We start from the raw sequence: 17,740 nt of genomic DNA, 5'->3' as shown, positions 1-17,740 counted from the left end.
CTTAAACGCCCAATGCATTCTCAATGGCAATAGCACAAACTTTGGCATGCTATTAGTCCTACATACTTACACCTAGAAACCCCATTCCAACCTATTTAGGTTCATCTTACGGTGGACATGTTTGCCTGAAAAGGAATCTTTGAATTGTTTCATAGTTTTAGAAATATAGTGCTTTCAAATTTGATACATTTATAATGGGGCTCAATGGCAGCTCTATGGCACGTCAAAAAGTAACTTTCACCTAGAAACTCCATTCACACTTTTTATAATTCAGCTTACTGTGGGCACACATGCTGGAACTTTTTAGTTTGAAAGGTTTTGTAGTTTCTGAGTTATTTAACTTAAACGCCCAATGCATTCTCAATGGCAATAGCACAAACTTTGGCATGCTATTAGTCCTACATACTTACACCTGTTATGTTATTATCCTAGTCTAATAATAACGAGGCAGAGGGTGAGGTAGTTCAGTTTACTTCAGTAGCCAGCATGACAATGACGTGACATGATACTCTGGTGTTCTGTATATCGAGCGTTCTCATTGGCTCTTCAGTGTTAACCCTTTACACAACATCTCCCCCTTTTAAGTAAGAAACATTCCTTTGTTATTTCAGCAATAAAGATTCCTTCAGTTCTCAGTCTCTTGAGAACTTGGTGCAGCCTGCCATCATGCTCAGCCTGATCCTGACCAAACACCAATATGTCATCGGCGTGGCATACTGTTCCCTCGCAGCCCTCCAGCATCTGAGTCATACGTCGCTGGAAGTGTTCTGGAGCTGAGGAGATCCCAAACGGCAGCCTGTTGAAGCAATAGCGGCCGAATGGGGTTATGAAAGTGGTCAGGAGGGCACTGTCTTCAGTCAGGGGAATTTGCCAAAACCCCGATGTGGCATCCAATTTGGTGAATACTTTTGCTCCTGTGAGCATGGCTAGTGTGTGGTCCACCGCTGGCAGGATATGTCTCTCCCGCTTGACCCACTGATTTAGGGGTGTCAAATCCACACACAGCCTCAGTTTGTCCTTCAATCTTCCTTTGGGTACAACCACTAGGCCTGCACACCATGGAGTGGGTTGAGTGACCTTAGATATCACACCCATCGCTTCCATGTGTTCCAATTCTGACCTCACTCTATCCCGCAGTGGCAGGGGGACTCGACGTGGGGCAGACAGAGCATGGGGTGTGGCCCCCGGTTCCAGTTCAATCTTGTATGGGTCTTTCAACTTCCCAAGCCCTTTGAACACCATGGGGTAAGTCTTTAAGATGTCTTCACCCACTTGAACTGTGTGCACTTGTTTCACAAGTGTCAAAGCCTCAATGGCTGGAAGCCCCAGCAGTGGTGTCATCAGTCTGGCCACCACGTAGACATCCTGTTCTGTTGTCTTGTTTCGTATCTCCAGTCTTCCTCTGAAGTGTCCTTGCACATCCAGGCGCTGCCTGCCCGGACCATACAGGGGTATTTTTGGCGGCTGTAATGCCCCATGCTTCTTCTTGGAGTATTGGTGGCTCGGAATAGCTGTAACTCCAGCTCCAGTGTCTATTTTGAATTCCACTGTCTCTCCATTCAGTTCCAGAGCTTCTCTCCACTCATGTTCAACATTGTCCATGTCAATTATCACCTCTCCTAGAAAGGCAATCTCTTCTCCATAGTCTGTAGACTCCTCTGTGATGTCATTGATGCCACCGGCTGAACGACATTTGCGGGCATAATGTCCTTTGCGCTTGCATTTGCGACATTCCGCCTCTTTTGCAGGGCAATCCTTCCAGGGGTGCTTTACAGCATGTCCGCATCGTCCACACCCTGTGTCTCTGCTGTTATATTCCGGCCTTTTATATTCCGGCTTGGCTTGTGAGCTGTATCTTCGACCCTTTTGGCCCCTCTGTGTCTGTCGCCTTGCACCTATAGCATCCAGGTTGTGGTTGTCTGACTGTCTGTCATTTACGCTGCCACGCAGCAACGGCTGCTGCTTCTTTATTTCTTCACTCTGGCGCACCCTTGTGACCGTCTTCTGTAGTGTCAGTTCAGGGTCCATCTGTAATGACTCAGACAGTTTTGCGTCTCTGACACCAACGACAATCCTGTCCCTAATGAGTTCTTCTCTGAGATCTCTAAATGCACAGTGCTCAGCTAGGCTATGGACAGCAGTTATAAATGGTTCAGCACTTTCTCCAGGCTCCTGGTAGCGCCTGTTGAACCGTGCACGCTCAAAAATAACATTCTTCTTGCTCACACAGTGTCTCTCAAAAGCTCTCTTGACGTCATCATAAGACTTTTTCTGATCCTCACTTAATGGCAGGACATGCAGTATATCTTCCGCTTCGTCCCCTAGAGTATACATCAAAGTGTTTACTTGATATTCTTGGGAATGTTTGTCTAGGCTGGATGTTATTCTGAACCTTTCAAAACGCCTTATCCATTTAGGCCATTCATTTGCATCATTAAAGTCAAACTTGCCTGGAGGAGTCAGTTGGACACTGCTTACTGGAGGCATTGCAGCTGGAGCTGCATGTGCTGCTGGCGCCACCACTTGGTCATCTCCGTTTAGCATCTTTCAGTTTCTATTTTTTTTTTTCAAAAACGTTTTTTTTTTTTTTTTTTTTTTGGAATGTTCGTTTTTCTGTCAAAACCTCCCGGCCGTCGTTTTCGTCCGGTTCCGACAGCCCTCTGTTCACTCACTGACTTGTTATGGCTCTCCTCTGTAGACTATGCACTGTTAGCTTAGCCCCAGTTAGCCCACAACATTAGCCTATGTTGACACTTGCCACTCGCTCCGTCCGTTCCTCTCGCAGACTTGCGGTAGCGTTCCACTTCTCACTCGGAGGCAGAAGACTTTCAGACACTTCCCTTAATGCCTACTTTATTCTGACACCATGTTATGTTATTATCCTAGTCTAATAATAACGAGGCAGAGGGTGAGGTAGTTCAGTTTACTTCAGTAGCCAGCATGACAATGACGTGACATGATACACTCTGGTGTTCTGTATATCGAGCGTTCTCATTGGCTCTTCAGTGTTAACCCTTTACACAACAACACCTAGAAACCCCATTCCAACCTATTTAGGTTCATCTTACGGTGGACATTGGTGGTTTGCCTGAAAGGGAATCTTTGAAATGTTTCATAGTTTTAGAAATATAGTGCTTTCAAATTTGATACATTTATAATGGGGCTCAATGGCAGCTCTATGGCACGTCAAAAAGTCACTTTCACCTAGAAACTCCATTCACACTTTTTATAATTCAGCTTACTGTGGGCACACATAGTGGAACTTTTAATCTCCTTTTGCTGTTGTGTATATTTATATATGTACTCGTTATCTTTTGTTTGTAATTATTGTTACATACTATAGTTCATGGTTTCAGAAGACATACTATAGCATGCTGTTTTTTGAAGAAAATCACTTTCACCTAGAAAGTGACTGGTACAACATAAGATGGGGGTCCCTGGTACAACATATGTTCAGATGGGGGTCCCTGGTACAACATATGTTCAGATGGGGGTCCCTGGTAGCCTACAACACATGTTCAGATGGGGGTCCCTGGTACAACATATGTTCAGATGGGGGTCCCTGGTAGCCTACAACATATGTTCAGATGGGGGTCCCTGGTACAACATATTTTCAGATGGGGTCCCTGGTAGCCTACAACATATTTTCAGATGGGGTCCCTGGTAGCCTACAACATATTTTCAGATGGGGTCCCTGGTAGCCTACAACATATTTTCAGATGGGGGTCCCTGGTAGCCTACAACATATTTTCAGATGGGGTCCCTGGTAGCCTACAACATATTTTCAGATGGGGTCCCTGGTAGCCTACAACATATTTTCAGATGGGGGTCTCTGGTACAACATATTTTCAGATGGGGTCCCTGGTAGCCTACAACATATTTTCAGATGGGGGTCCCTGGTACAACATATTTTCAGATGGGGGTCCCTGGTACAACATATTTTCAGATGGGGGTCCCTGGTACAACATATTTTCAGATGGGGTCCCTGGTAGCCTACAACATATTTTCAGATGGGGGTCCCTGGTACAACATATTTTCAGATGGGGGTCCCTGGTACAACATATTTTCAGATGGGGTCCCTGGTAGCCTACAACATATTTTCAGATGGGGGTCTCTGGTACAACATATTTGCAGATGGGGTCCCTGGTAGCCTACAACATATTTTCAGATGGGGGTCTCTGGTACAACATATTTTCAGATGGGGTCCCTGGTAGCCTACAACATATTTTCAGATGGGGGTCTCTGGTACAACATATTTTCAGATGGGGTCCCTGGTAGCCTACAACATATTTTCAGATGGGGGTCCCTGGTACAACATATTTTCAGATGGGGTCCCTGGTAGCCTACAACATATTTTCAGATGGGGGTCCCTGGTACAACATATTTTCAGATGGGGTCCCTGGTAGCCTACAACATATTTTCAGATGGGGGTCCCTGGTACAACATATTTTCAGATGGGGTCCCTGGTAGCCTACAACATATTTTCAGATGGGGTCTCTGGTACAACATATGTTCAGATGGGGGTCCCTGGTACAACATATTTTCAGATGGGGGTCCCTGAAAAGGTTTACAGCACCCATAATAAATAATCTTCAGACACACGCAGTGTCTGCTGGTGAACACTAGATGGCGGTAAAACGTTGGTTTTCCAGTCTGTCCATGACAAGTCTGACTAACTACACACCCCAACAGAAATCTTCTCTTATGGGGGTCCTAATTGGCATATATTTTCAAATGGGGGGTTCGCAGGGTAATGAGTGTCATTTTAGGGGTCCTTGGCATGAAAAGGTTTGGGAACCCCTGCTTAATGCAGCCCACTCCATGTTTAGCAGCTTAATGACTATAGTACTGTTGTATGTCCGATGTACAATACGTTGCGATGCGACGCATAGAGAGCTTGTGAAGTTATCACCCCATATGATGAAAACATGAATAAAACTGGTGTCATTCTTTATTGATGGATTTGTGGTACGTTGTGCTGTACAAAAATGGCACAAATTAGAGCACAAAAGCACTAAAGAATAAGACCATTTATGTTCAATTTGGACCCCAAGGCTCAGCAAACATCACTTAAAATATCTAAACAATGATACCAGCACAAATGATACAATGTACAGCACAATGTAGCACAAATACATCACTAAAGAATGACACCAATAATTGTATTCATGTTTTCGTGATATGGTGTGCTAGCTTCACTGATAGGTCTGGACCACCATGCAGTTCAGCTGAACAGAAATATAATGACGACTCAAGATGTCCTGTAAAATGCATTCAACTAATACAATCATGACTGGACCTTTTGTCTACTAGGCCCAAAATAATTGCTGCAAAACATAATGATTTGGTGAATGATGTGGAAACATAGGTAGGCCTACCTCTCTCTGTTACATGAGTTTATTGACAGTATGAACAGTAGCATTAGTAATAAAGACAGACTCACTGCTTGTGGTGTTGCTCCACTCTACTATATATGATTACAGAGCACATTTAAAAACATACATAACAGTATACTGTATGTGTGTGCGTGCATGCGTCACAATGGCCGGCCGGCTTTTATATGCCCGGTCTGCAACCGTGACTGTGGAGCCTGGATTGGACTACACCGACACCAGAAGACTCACAAATAGGAGAAGATGGTCATCATCGGACACGATGAAGTCAAGAGAAAACATTGCATCACAGTAGCTCATGGATTATTTCATGATTTTGTTTTGGTGTGTGTGTGTGTGTGTGTGTGTGTGTGTGTGTGTGTGTGTGTGTGTGTGTGTGTGTGTGTGTGTGTGTGTGTGTGTGCGCGCGTGTGTTTACACAATGTCCTAGTTATGAAATTATGCATTATTAGAAATGATAATAGTATTAGTATTAGTATTATTAGTATTAATAGTAGTATCATTAGTTTTACTGGTTTAATAATTTTTTCACTGGTCTAATCATCATACATCATCGTACATCATCGTCATCAAGAATGGTGGTCCCTTATTGGCCAAGGGTTCCCAACTCCCACCGACATACCGTCTGATTTGCTCAGACACATATGACGTCAATTCTCCATTCATTGTTAATGGCATTTAATGTTTGTGTTCAGACAACACAAACGTTAAACACTATAGCTGTTTATAGGAGGGGCTAGCGCCCCTCAAAAAAATAGGCCATGGGGAGATGCTATCTATTAGATGTCCGTAATGAAATCAATTAAAAAAACTGTAATATATTTAATAATCCATATTCCATAATGGTTATTAATTATTAAGTCATGTCAGCACATTACTACAGGGGACGTAAAAAATATTACTAATCGATATGGAAGTCTGGGCTCTGGAGCTCTCTGGTGGATAAGCGGTTGAAGATGAATGGAGACCTATTCTTTATCAGAAAGGGGAAGGTCTGCGGACGGCTCAGATCGAGGCTCCTCCTCTTCGGCGAAGGCGCTCTCCAGCACCTCCAGAACGGACTCTTTATTCCGGAGGTCCCGCGCCACGGTGGCGTACAGCAGCGGGTTGAGGCAGCGGTACAGAGCCTCCAGGCAGCCGGCCACGTACGTCCAGACGGCGTGGAGCGCGTCAAATGCGCTGTCTTCCCCGTGGAGCGCGTCAAACGTGCTGTCTTCCCCGGGCGCTGCGTAGAAGACCGACGTGACGTGATAGGGGCCGAAGCACAGGAAGAAGGAGGCCATGACGGCCGCCGCGACGCTGAAGGGCCGACCCAGCGGCGAGCGACGGCCGCCGCCACCGGCGTTCCTCCTCCAGAGAATGACGGCGTAGCAGGAGACGATGACGACGATAGGCACCACGTACCCCAGGAGGAAGTAGGAGACGTTCAGGGCCCGTTCGTTGAGCCGAACCTGTAGGGTGGGTGATGTGGAAAACATAATAACAGATGTCACCATTTTTCAAGAGTATCACTAGGGATGTCCCGATCACGTTTTTTTGCTCCCAATCCAATTCTGATCATTTGATTTCTGCCGATACCGATTTTACCGATATAGAACACGTTTATGCCATATCACGATGGTTCAATATCCCAAATCACAGACAATATCCAGTCAAATATCATGATATGGTTATAATATTGATAATAGGGATGATTCTTTTTCATCTTGGTTTTTAATGGTTATTTTTCCAAGTTATTTTAACAGTACAATTAACCCCCTACAAGGTAACACAATAAAAACAGTAACAGACCATATTATACAGACCGAAATTCTTCATATTTTTGTGAACGGAACCGTCGTTCTACAGAAGTATAAATTACTACTACTACGGATTACTACTACTACGCCCGATGCAAAGTCATTCATTCAATCAGAATAAGAATCATATTTATTGTCACAGTTTTAACAAGTCAAACAGTGGGTGAAATTATTTGTGCATAGTTATTTTTCCAAGAAAACAAAGAAAGGGAAGAAGAGGTTGAGATCAAGGCAGGAAAGAACATTCAGAAGCTCGTTCCACACACAAACAGCACACTCGTAGGGTCTCTCTTATCTGATCTACAAACGGCACAGCCGTATAGTGCCTCTCTTTTCTTATTATTCACAATACGAGTGTCCAGATATTTACAAGGGGGGTCTCTTTTTCCACAAAGAAAATGACACACAGTACCTGAGATACCGCGAGGGTGTTTGATCCGGATGATTCGTATTCGAAGTAGTCTGAGACGAGCGCGGAGGTGGAGTTGTTGAACATGACCATGCATTCGGTGGAGTTGAGGACGTAGCGGCTGGGCGGAGTGTCCGCGGCGAGGAACAGAGGCGAGTCGAGGACCGCGGCCAGCGCCCAGACCCCCGCCACGCTCACGTAAGACGCCTTCCTCCTCCAAGCGCCGCCGCCCTGGCGGTTCTTCTGGACCCACGCTGACGATGGCCACGCCACGGAAACACACCTGCAGTGGTGGAAAAAAAGTACATATTTAAAAAGTGTAATGTTGTGTCTTTACATGATGGAACCAAAAGTAGGCTATTTATGATCGAACTGACTGCTTTCTTGTTCTTAATTCTTTCTCTCCCATGTCCGTATATGTACGTACGTCGACGCTAGGTGGCGTCATATACCAAGTCCGTATTATACGTACCCCACCGTGGACTCTGTCTATATAATGGTTGATGCCTACGGAAGCCTTTAACGTTGGTCCGGTTCCCATAGCAACGCCCCACCGTTCCAACTATGGGAAGGCATATATATTTTCAGTTGAGAGCAGTGGAGAGGTGGATTTTCAAACTCTCATAACTCTTCTCCTAAAATCGCTGTCCTTGGTGGATTTTCTGCCATCCACATTTCGGATTTAATTTGTGCCTTTTTCCCGCAATGCTGGCTCCATGTTAAAGCTTCTGACGAGAGGTGAGGGGCTGGTTTGTGGGGGGGGGGGGGGGGGGGGGGGGGGGAAACTAAACAATGTCTCAAAGTCAACAGTTTTTTCCCAATTCAGTCAAGTACCAAAAGTAAGAGTACTCATGCAGAATTTCAAGTTTTCAAATGTATATTATTCATTTGTAAATAGCAGATATACGAGCTCACAATGTGTCGCATCGCAACACATTGTGACCTTGTAGATCTGCTATTTTCAAATGGCCGAAATGTATATTGCTGAAGTGGTTAAGTTTCAAAACAATGTAGTGGAGTAAAAAGTTCAATATTTGTACCGAGATGTAGTGGAGTAGAAGTTAAAGTTGGAATTACTCAAGTGAGGTACAAATACCTCACAAGTACAGTACTTAACCCATTCTGGACGGGAACCCCTTTTGGTGTTTTAAGCATTATGTTATACTTTAGCTATTGAAAAATAGCAGATCTACAAGCTCATAGCGCGGCAAGCTTGTAGATCTCCATTTTTTTTTTAATCGTGAAAAACCTTTGGATATATATTCTTTCAGAGCGAACATTTTTAACTCAAATATTTGCTTCTGGGGGGTCCCTGGAACTACATATTTTCAGATGGGGGTCGGTGGCCAATTACATATATTTTTGGGGGTCCTTGACATGAAAATGTTTGAGAACGACTGACATAGAAACATCGGTTTTTCAGAAAAGTGTCAAGATTTAGAAGACATTTGTAGAATCTAAATGGGTTAAGTGAATGCACTTAGTTAACATTATGCCACGGAAACCCACCTGTCGACGCTGATGACCACCAGAAGGTAGACGCTGGCGAACATGGTCAGAGAGTCCACGGTGAGGTGCAGCTTGCACATGACCCTGTGATGTAAAAACAAATTGTGGTATTGATTAATTTAATGTAGATGTAGATGAAACTTGTAACCGTCAGCAAGGGGCCTTTATGGTGGCTCAGGGGGTAGAGTGGCCGGATAGGAACCGCAAGGTTCCCAGTTAAAAAACCCGGGCTCCCCCAGAGTTAGTGTCGAAGTGTCCTTGAGCAAGACTCTGAAACCCCGAATTGCTCCCGATGTGCTGGTTGGTGCCTTGCATGGTTTCCTCCGCCATTGTGTGTGTGTGTGTGTGTGTGTGTGTGTGTGCTACTTAAAGTATAGAGGGTATGCGCGTGACATCATCATCAAACCCGGAAGTTATGCAGGAATGCCTACTGAGTGGCAAAAAAACTACTTTCTGGCCTTGACAACCCATGGATCCAAACATAAAAGTCCTATCTGATTGCATTAAACAACGTTAAACAATGCTAAAGTCACTTTGCATGTTGCTTTGCCACTCGATTTGCCACTCGATGTGCCATTCACTTTAAGCATGCACATACCCTCTATAATGACATTTAGAACATTTTGCCTAATATTGGTTTTGATGGTACCCCAACTTTCAGCAGCTGTCAAAAATTCCCCTAGGGTGGTTGAATAGAAAAAACAATGTGGGATAGACACCCTTACAGACACATTGGTGAAGACAATTCTTGGTAAGAAATGTATTCCCAGATGTTATTAATATCCCCTGACTGTAGCATGAGCTCAAGAGTTAACCCATTTTGGGCGGGAACCCCTTTTGGTGTTTTAAGCATTATGTTATACTTTAGCTATTGAAAAATAGCAGATCTACAAGCTCAATGAAAAATAGCAGACCTACAAGTTCATAGTGCGGCACTCTGTGCCGCGCTATGAATATACAGTATATTATACAGTGAATATACAGTATATTATTACATTTTAACTCAAATCTTTGCTTCTGAGGAGGTCCCTGGAACAACATATTTTCAGATGGGGGTCGGTGGCCAATTACATATAATGTTTGGGGTCCTTGACATGAAACATTGAGCACCACTGATACAGAAACATGAGGTATTTCAGAAAACTGTCAAAATTTAGAAGACATTTTTTTAAATTTCGACGTCAGGCCTAAATGCTTTAATGTAGCAACACAATTATCACCCGTGTACCTGCCCAGTGGCCATGCGCAGCTCTCCTGTGGTAGGCCAGCTCACCACCCAGAGCAAGTGCTGGTGTGATGGACTGGATGGAGGTAGTGTAGCCTATAAATGCAGTGCACCATTTAGCCATTAGTTCGTCCATGACAAATTCATTACAGACAGCCTGACTCGCTCAGAATAAAGTCCATGACCATCTGTTTTTTTCCCTCTGGGTATATATGTCTAAACGGACAGTACAGTTGGAGGCCATCGATATTGTCCTTTTCTTTTTGCTGAGGTTTGCGTGATCTGCGCAAAAGGACAGTTAACCCATTTTGGGCGGGAACCCCTTTTGGTGTTTTAAACATTATGTTATAATTTAGCTATTGCAAAATAGCAGATCTACAAGCTCATAGCGCGCCACCGAGTGGCGCGCTACGAGCTTGTAGGTCTGCTATTTTTGAGGAATCGTGAACATATTTATTTCAGAAAACTGGAGGATTTTTTTAAATTTTGAGGTCAGGCCTAAATGGGTGCTCCAGCCCCCCCAGCACCCCTACTTCCCTCAGCCATGAGCGCGACATCAAATGACTTGTACTGGATCTCTTGTCCACTAGTCCCTTCCAAACATTTGAGTCTAGTTTTTATTTGTCGACAAAATTGTCAACATATTTAGTAGTCAAGAGTCATCATACCTTAGTTTTAATTTAGTTTCCATTTAGTTTTCGTCAGTGAAAAAAACGGTAGTCGACGAACATTTTTTTGCGTCATAGTCTTAGTCGACGAAATCAACACTGATCTGTTTATTACTTATACCGACATCAAAAAACCTTCCATAACAAACCTGCCCAGCGGCCATTCAAAGTCCAGCGCCTGGTGCATGATGCCCAGCGGCAGCGTGGCAGCGAACAGGAGGTCAGACACCGCCAGGTTGAGGAACCACACTGTGCTGGCGGTCCTCTTCAGCTTGAAGGCCGTGGCCCAGACCACCACGCCGTTCCCCAACGCGCCCACCACAAAGACCAGGCCGTAGACCACGTAGCACATGATGTCCAGGGAATGGAACAGTTCAAGACGGTAGTCTTCGGAGCTGTTGAAACCAGACAGATGATCCATGGCGTCGTTGTTGTTGTTGAGAGACCTGAAATAACAAAACATGATTAAAAAAAAAAAAAATCTGACCCGTCTGAACTGAGTGGTGCTGTACTGTAATTGTGCTGTACTGTACTGTACAAGCTCTCCTCCCTAGCCTGTGTGTGTGTGCCTGTGTGTGTGTGTGTGTGTGTGTGTGTGTGTGTGAGATTATAGGTCAATAGGTGATTATAGGTCAATACTGACCTATAATTGTAGTGTGTATAAAGAGCAGATTAAAAAGTAGAAACAGCTCACCTCTCTCTCAGCGTGGTCAAGGCCGATGTCAAGCAGAGAACTGAATGTCCTGCTCAAGGCCTGTGTGTGTGCGTTTGTCCCACCCTCTATCGAGGGTGGGACAAATCCCAAACATCCATATATAATTAACAACAGGAGTCAATCCAAAGACGTCGAGAGAGGAGGAGACAACATCAATGATGACACGTTAAGAGAGAGTTCAGACAGAGCTCAAATATGAAAAACGGAGAAGACAATAATGGATTATAAACACATTAACAGAAACAATTATCAATGGCAGACTAAATTAAAAGAGAGAAAAGAGAGGGGTAAAATAAATAAATGAATGAATGAAATACCTCGTCTAAACGATACGAGTACTTTATTTTTGTTGAGTAACCACATATTTTACCCCCTTTTTCTCACAGATGCAGATGGATCTCCGATCTATGCTTGTAGACCGGCTGTTTTTGGCGATTTGCTGCAGTGTTGGGTCAGACTTGCTCCCGTTGCATTCGTTCAGCCTAGTGTCAATTGGATGTTGTGGTGCTCGGGTCAAAGTATCGGGGCGAGTTCCGAGTACGAGTAATCGAGGGTGGTATCGGCCTGAGTAACCGATACCAGAACAACTCTCAACAAACGCTATTTCTGTGCTTGGACGGACGGACACGTGCACATGGGGGACACACACTGCTGTCTATATAGGAGTGGCTAGCACCACTCAATAATAAAATAAAATAAAAATAAAGGGGGGGCGGGGGGTTTGTCAGTCATGACAAGGCTCCAGGGATGGAATGGCTGGACCAAAACAGAAGTTAATTTCTTCATGTTATGAATTATTTCTCAACAATTTCCCCACCTTTTCATTTTGCCGACATGATGTCTTATTATATGGCCTTACGTTTTTATAGGCCTCTTATGTATTGTGATTATTTGATATTGAAACATTAGAGCGGAATACCTCAGTTTGCTCACATATATATACACACATGCGCACGCACGCACGCACGCACACACGCGCACACACACACACACACACACACACACACACACACACACACACACACACACACACACACACACACACACAATACAAGTAATATATACTATTAGAGTTCTAGGGCTAAGCATGTATTATACATGTATTACATTATACATTTACACTGCTGTGATGCCTCCTTCAATACTGACCTATAATTGTAGATTAAAAAGTATAAAGAGCAGAATAAAAAGTAAAAACAGCTCACCTCTCTCAGCGTGGTCAAGGCCGATGTCAAGCAGAGAACTGAATGTCCTGCTCAATGCCTGTGTGTGTGTTTGAGAGTCCAGCCGGCGCTCTATCGAGGGTGGGACAAATCCCAAACATCCATATAAATGAATGAAATACCTCGTCTAAACGGACGTCCGAAGAGAGAGACTGAGCTTAAAGCGTGGGAGGAAACAATGTGGTTTGATTTAAAAGCTGCTAGATATGTGTGGTGTCAAGTAACTAAGTACATTTACTCAGGGCTGTGCAGAGAGCACAGAGGAGGCAGGGGCCCAAACCCAAGAACAGGGCATGTGTGTGCGCGCGCCATTTCTTTTTTTTTTGGGGTGGGGGTCTTTTTGTGGGCTCTGTCCCTCTTGCCCTTTCACACCAGAAATGTAGTGGGCCTACAATTGATATATTATGCTAAATCGGGAAAGATGGGAGGGGGAGGGCAGGGGCCTATAAGCCCCCCTTGCACGTGTCTGCATTTACTCAATGTAGTACTTGTTTAAGAAAATGCTTGAGGCCATTTCCAGTTTTCAATACTTTTACTTCTACTCCACTACATCTCAGAGGCAAACTATGTTGTACATTTTACTCCACTATAATCATTTTTGAAACACGTACACACACGTACACACAGACACTCCTCTCTCTCTCTCTCTCTGTCGCTCTAATGAATTAGTCTCATGTCGCGCAGCTGCGTCTAGACTCTCCCGGCGGATCCTGCCGGGAGCTGCCTATGCCATAGAAAGCATAGGTGGACCCCAGGCTAAGGTGCCCAGACCGCTAGGCCAACAGCCCGGGCCTGACCATGCTTTTCAATAACTGAGCAGTTTGTTTTTGTATCTCTTGTGGTGCGACCGTGCCCTCACTCACAGAGTATTTCCACATTGCAGTATTGATACTCCATTACTCACAGTAGGTCAGACACGTGAGGACACTTTTCCCACCACTGCTGCTGCTGCCGCTACATCATGGGTTCCCAAAGTGGGGTCCGGGGACCCCTAGCGGTACTTGAGGGAGTTACAGGGGGTCCCTAGCTCAATTAGAGATAGTTAGGAACCAAATGGACCCTTATAGGTCTGTAACTCAGAGAGTGTACAAGTTAAATTAATAGTGGTTTTTACAATATAAATTGGGGTACCAGAGATAGAAATGCCATTAAATCAGGGATCCGTAGACTAATGGCTCGTACACACTGCACGATATTTGCTCCGGTTATGTTGTCGGGGACCATGACCATGGCGCTCGCCGACAAAACTCCCGATCTGACGCAAGATCGGGCTTTGATCACCAAGGTTTTGCTCGCTGTGTGTGAAAGGTTCTGCGAGAAGCTATAGCGCCAATAAAAATGCTCGCCGACGCCTCCCAGACCGTTTCTGGATATCAAGCAGGTTTGATATTTGGCTCTGTCGCTGACTGGACATCGTACAGTATGAAATGTGTTGCGACCGCGTCCCGAGAAGTCCTGTATTGCAGCCAATGAGAGCACTCACTGACACTGTCTGTCTGTCTGTCGGTCGGTCGTCGACTGTATCGATAGATGATAATAATATGTATAACCTTTATTCCTTGGGTAAATACCTGTCCTGTGTCGTACAATGGTAGCTATATTAGCCCAATGTTGCTGTTAAATAGTCTATAAAACCAACGCATTTCACTTGAATAATGTGGATAAAACCGCATCGGAGCAAACTTTTGGACCTTGTGCACTCTCTCTCTCTCTCTGTGTGTGTGTGTGTGTGTGCAGAGAGAGACAGAGTTATTTCATGAAAATCAAGATTTAACGTCCTGTCTCGCTGTAGGCTACACGGTATCACAAACATTTCGCTCTGTGTAGCCTGGCTATCCTGTGTGTGTGTGTGTGTGGCGTGCACGCAGAGAGAGAGAGAGAGAGAGAGAGGCGTCCTGTGTCTGTCTCGCGCTTGTATCACGGAATCCTGCACGTGCGTGAGATGTCAAAATGAATTGGAATAAAAAAACAAATGATGTGTAGGCCTATAGCCTATATCGGGTCTGGATCGCATCTTGGTGAACTCTTGAAGTGTGTTATCCCTAGTCGGCGACCAATCGTTTAGTGTGAAAGCCACACAGATTATAATGACTCCTGTAGTGTGAAATACGATCTGATGACTCGCAGATAACTTTAAAACTCCTACAGTGTGTAGGGGCCGTGTGAAACAGGGGGTCAATGACATTTTTTGTTTCGGAATCACTGTTAGAGCAGTACAAATCCTCCCTTATCGGTGTCACTGGTATATGTTTTCAAATGGGGGGTCTGTGGCGTAATAAATGTCGATTTGGGGGTCCTTGACACTGTGCTAGATAGATACGTCTATATGTTCAGTGTGTGTTCATAATAATAATAATTAATTGCATTTTTATAGCGCTTTTCCAAGTGCTCAAAGCGCTTTACAATGGTTCATTCATTCATACATTGGGAGGTGAAGCGGCGAACAGTCGATGCCAGCATCCTCACTTCCCACATTCACACACCAATGGTGGCAACTTTGGCAAGCTCACACCGACCAACTCATTGGAGGCAATGTAGGGTTCAGTGTCTTGCCCAAGGACACTTCGACATGGACAGGAGGAGCCGGGATTTGAACCACCGACCCAGGGATCATTGGACGATCTGCTCTACCTCCTGAGCCACATCCGCCCGCTCTGCTGTTCACCAGAACCAACCCAGAAAGTGATGGGAGTCCCAAAAGGTTCACAGGAGCCTCTCTGCCCCGCCCACACACCAGATGTGAGCTGGGGGAGGAAGAAAAAATTAAGAAAAATACCCCAGTGAATCTCTCTTTTGTTTTCTCTCTTCCTCTCTCTGTGTGTGTGTGTGTGTGTGTGTGTGTGTGTGTGTGTGTGTGTGTGCGTGCGTGCGTGCGTGCATGCGCATTGAATTATCCTCTTTCAATCTGTTTCATAAGAATCCACCATAGACATGTTATGCTACTTTCTGTCTAGAAAAGGTGTTGGAGTTTGGAAGAACTTGTTTTCATTAACGCATTGTGCTGCTGCTTCCTGCTTCATGTGCAAATCCGAAACAGGTACGAACGTTCAGTGACTTTCGACGAGCGCTTCCAAACTCCAACACGGCACAGAATTCCTGTGCCACATTGTGACATGCAGGCATCAGTGTTCAATGCCAGTATACTCCCGCAGCTGCTCTATACATCTCCTTATAACAGTATTCTACGGCCCGGGCCGGCTTAGCGGTCCCATCGGCCCAGGTGTCTTGGGTGCCAATCCAGCATGACAGTGTGTCGCAGATTCGAATCCCGATCCCGACGAACTTTGCTGTGTGTTGTTTCCTATAATCTTTCATCTCCAGATTTTGCAACACATTTCTTTTCCACCCAGTGTCAATTATCGAATGTAATCCTGGGCGCTACACTTCCTCTGCCAACCTGGGGGGGCAGCGGACTGACCTCATGCTTCCTTCTATGCATGAGGAGTCCAAGCTGCTTCTTTTCACCTGACAGGGGGGAATTTCCCCGGCCGGACGTAGCGCGTGGAAGTAACACGTTATTCCGACCAGTTCCTTTCCCCTCCATCAGGCGCCCCGGCTGGCCTGGGGGAGGTAGTTTAGAGACCAGGATTACCGCATGCTTTTTTGTGAGGGTACCTACCCTAGGGGACACGGGGAGAACATGCAAACTCCACACAGAAAGGCCCTTTCGCCAAACCCCGCCTCGGGTATGGGCACTGATGACGCGGAGGAGGGAACACGCCCCCAGCGCCCACAGCGGGAATCGAACCCAGGACCTTCTAGCTGTGAGGCGACAGCACTACCGACTGCGCCAGGCGAAGGGAACATTCGCCTACCAAGGGGGGGAAGGGGAAGAAGAAAAAAGAGGAGAAAGGGAGAAAGAAGAAAAAAACTAATGTGGAAAGGATGGAAAACGCAAAAGGCCTTTGTTGTTGTGCATCTCCCCAGTGATTCATCCAAATTCTTTATAGTATACATTACACGATAGATTCATTCAAAATTGTGACTTTGTCAATTTTAGGTATGTGTCAATTTTAGGTATGCTCGCTGAGGATCCAAAGGTCAGGGCTGGTCGTGGGTTCGATTCCCACCTTGGAAAAAAATGAAACGCAATGAATTAAAAAAAAACACACTTTTTGTTTTAAACCAGCTAAATGCACCAAATGGACCATCACCTAACCAATTTGTACTGTTGTTGAGGAGTGCTAGCCCCTTCCATGTCCATCTTTGAGGGTCTGTGTAAACACAAACATTAAAGACAAAAGTGAGGTCGCAAATTGTGATTGGCCAGAATGAGATCGTATGATGATAAGAGCGCCCCTCACTTCACACATTATATTCAATGTAGGGCAGGCCTATATTGTCAAACTTTGACAGATGCCTGTTAAGCAAAACCCTTGAGACTGTACTTCATTCATACTAAATTGTAGAACTATTCATATATTCGCTGGTGATATGTACAGTACACACTGCAGTACATTCATATATTATATATTATATACAGTTGGAGGCCATCGATATTGTCCTTTTCTTTTTGCTGAGGTTTGCGTGATCTGCGCAAAAGGACAGTTAACCCATTTTGGGCGGGAACCCCTTTTGGTGTTTTAAACATCATGTTATAATTTAGCTATTGAAAAATAGCAGATCTACAAGCTCATAGCGCGCCACCGAGTGGCGCGCTACGAGCTTGTAGGTCTGCTATTTTTGAAAAATCGTGAAAATATTTATTTCAGAAAACTGGAGGATTTAGAAGGATTTTTTTAAATGTTGAGGTCAGGCCTAAATGGGTCAAATGATAAGGGACAATATCGGTGGCACCC

The 17,740-nt window shown here is 44.8% G+C and overlaps 1 protein-coding gene across 1 annotated transcript; it reads right to left on the bottom strand.

The window, feature by feature from the left end:
* Nucleotides 1-6,348: 6,348 nt before the first annotated feature.
* LOC306939056 (chemerin-like receptor 1) lies at nt 6,349-11,362 on the bottom strand. The gene is made up of 4 exons (XM_079523521.1): nt 11,153-11,362; nt 9,111-9,194; nt 7,605-7,884; nt 6,349-6,844 (listed from the first exon to the last, which is right to left on the bottom strand). The coding sequence occupies exons 1-4, from the start codon at nt 11,353-11,355 to the stop codon at nt 6,362-6,364; spliced, it is 1,050 nt and encodes a 349-aa protein (XP_079379647.1). The 5' UTR covers nt 11,356-11,362; the 3' UTR covers nt 6,349-6,361.
* Nucleotides 11,363-17,740: the final 6,378 nt, after the last annotated feature.

The sequence above is a fragment of the Electrona antarctica genome (genome assembly GCF_951216825.1).
Source record: "Electrona antarctica genome assembly, chromosome: 2".
NCBI lineage: Eukaryota > Metazoa > Chordata > Actinopteri > Myctophiformes > Myctophidae > Electrona > Electrona antarctica.
This window is presented reverse-complemented; position numbering and strand designations above follow the sequence as displayed.

Coding starts and splice junctions, on each gene's coding strand:
- LOC306939056 (XM_079523521.1), bottom strand. CDS start 11,355: ATGTGCTACGTGGTCTACGGCCTGGTCTTTGTGGTGGGCGCGTTGGGG. Junction 9,195..11,152: donor TTTGAATGGCCGCTGGGCAG/GTTTGTTATGGA, acceptor TTTACATCACAG/GGTCATGTGCAAGCTGCACC. Junction 6,845..7,604: donor ACACCCTCGCGGTATCTCAG/GTACTGTGTGTC, acceptor CCCACCCTACAG/GTTCGGCTCAACGAACGGGC.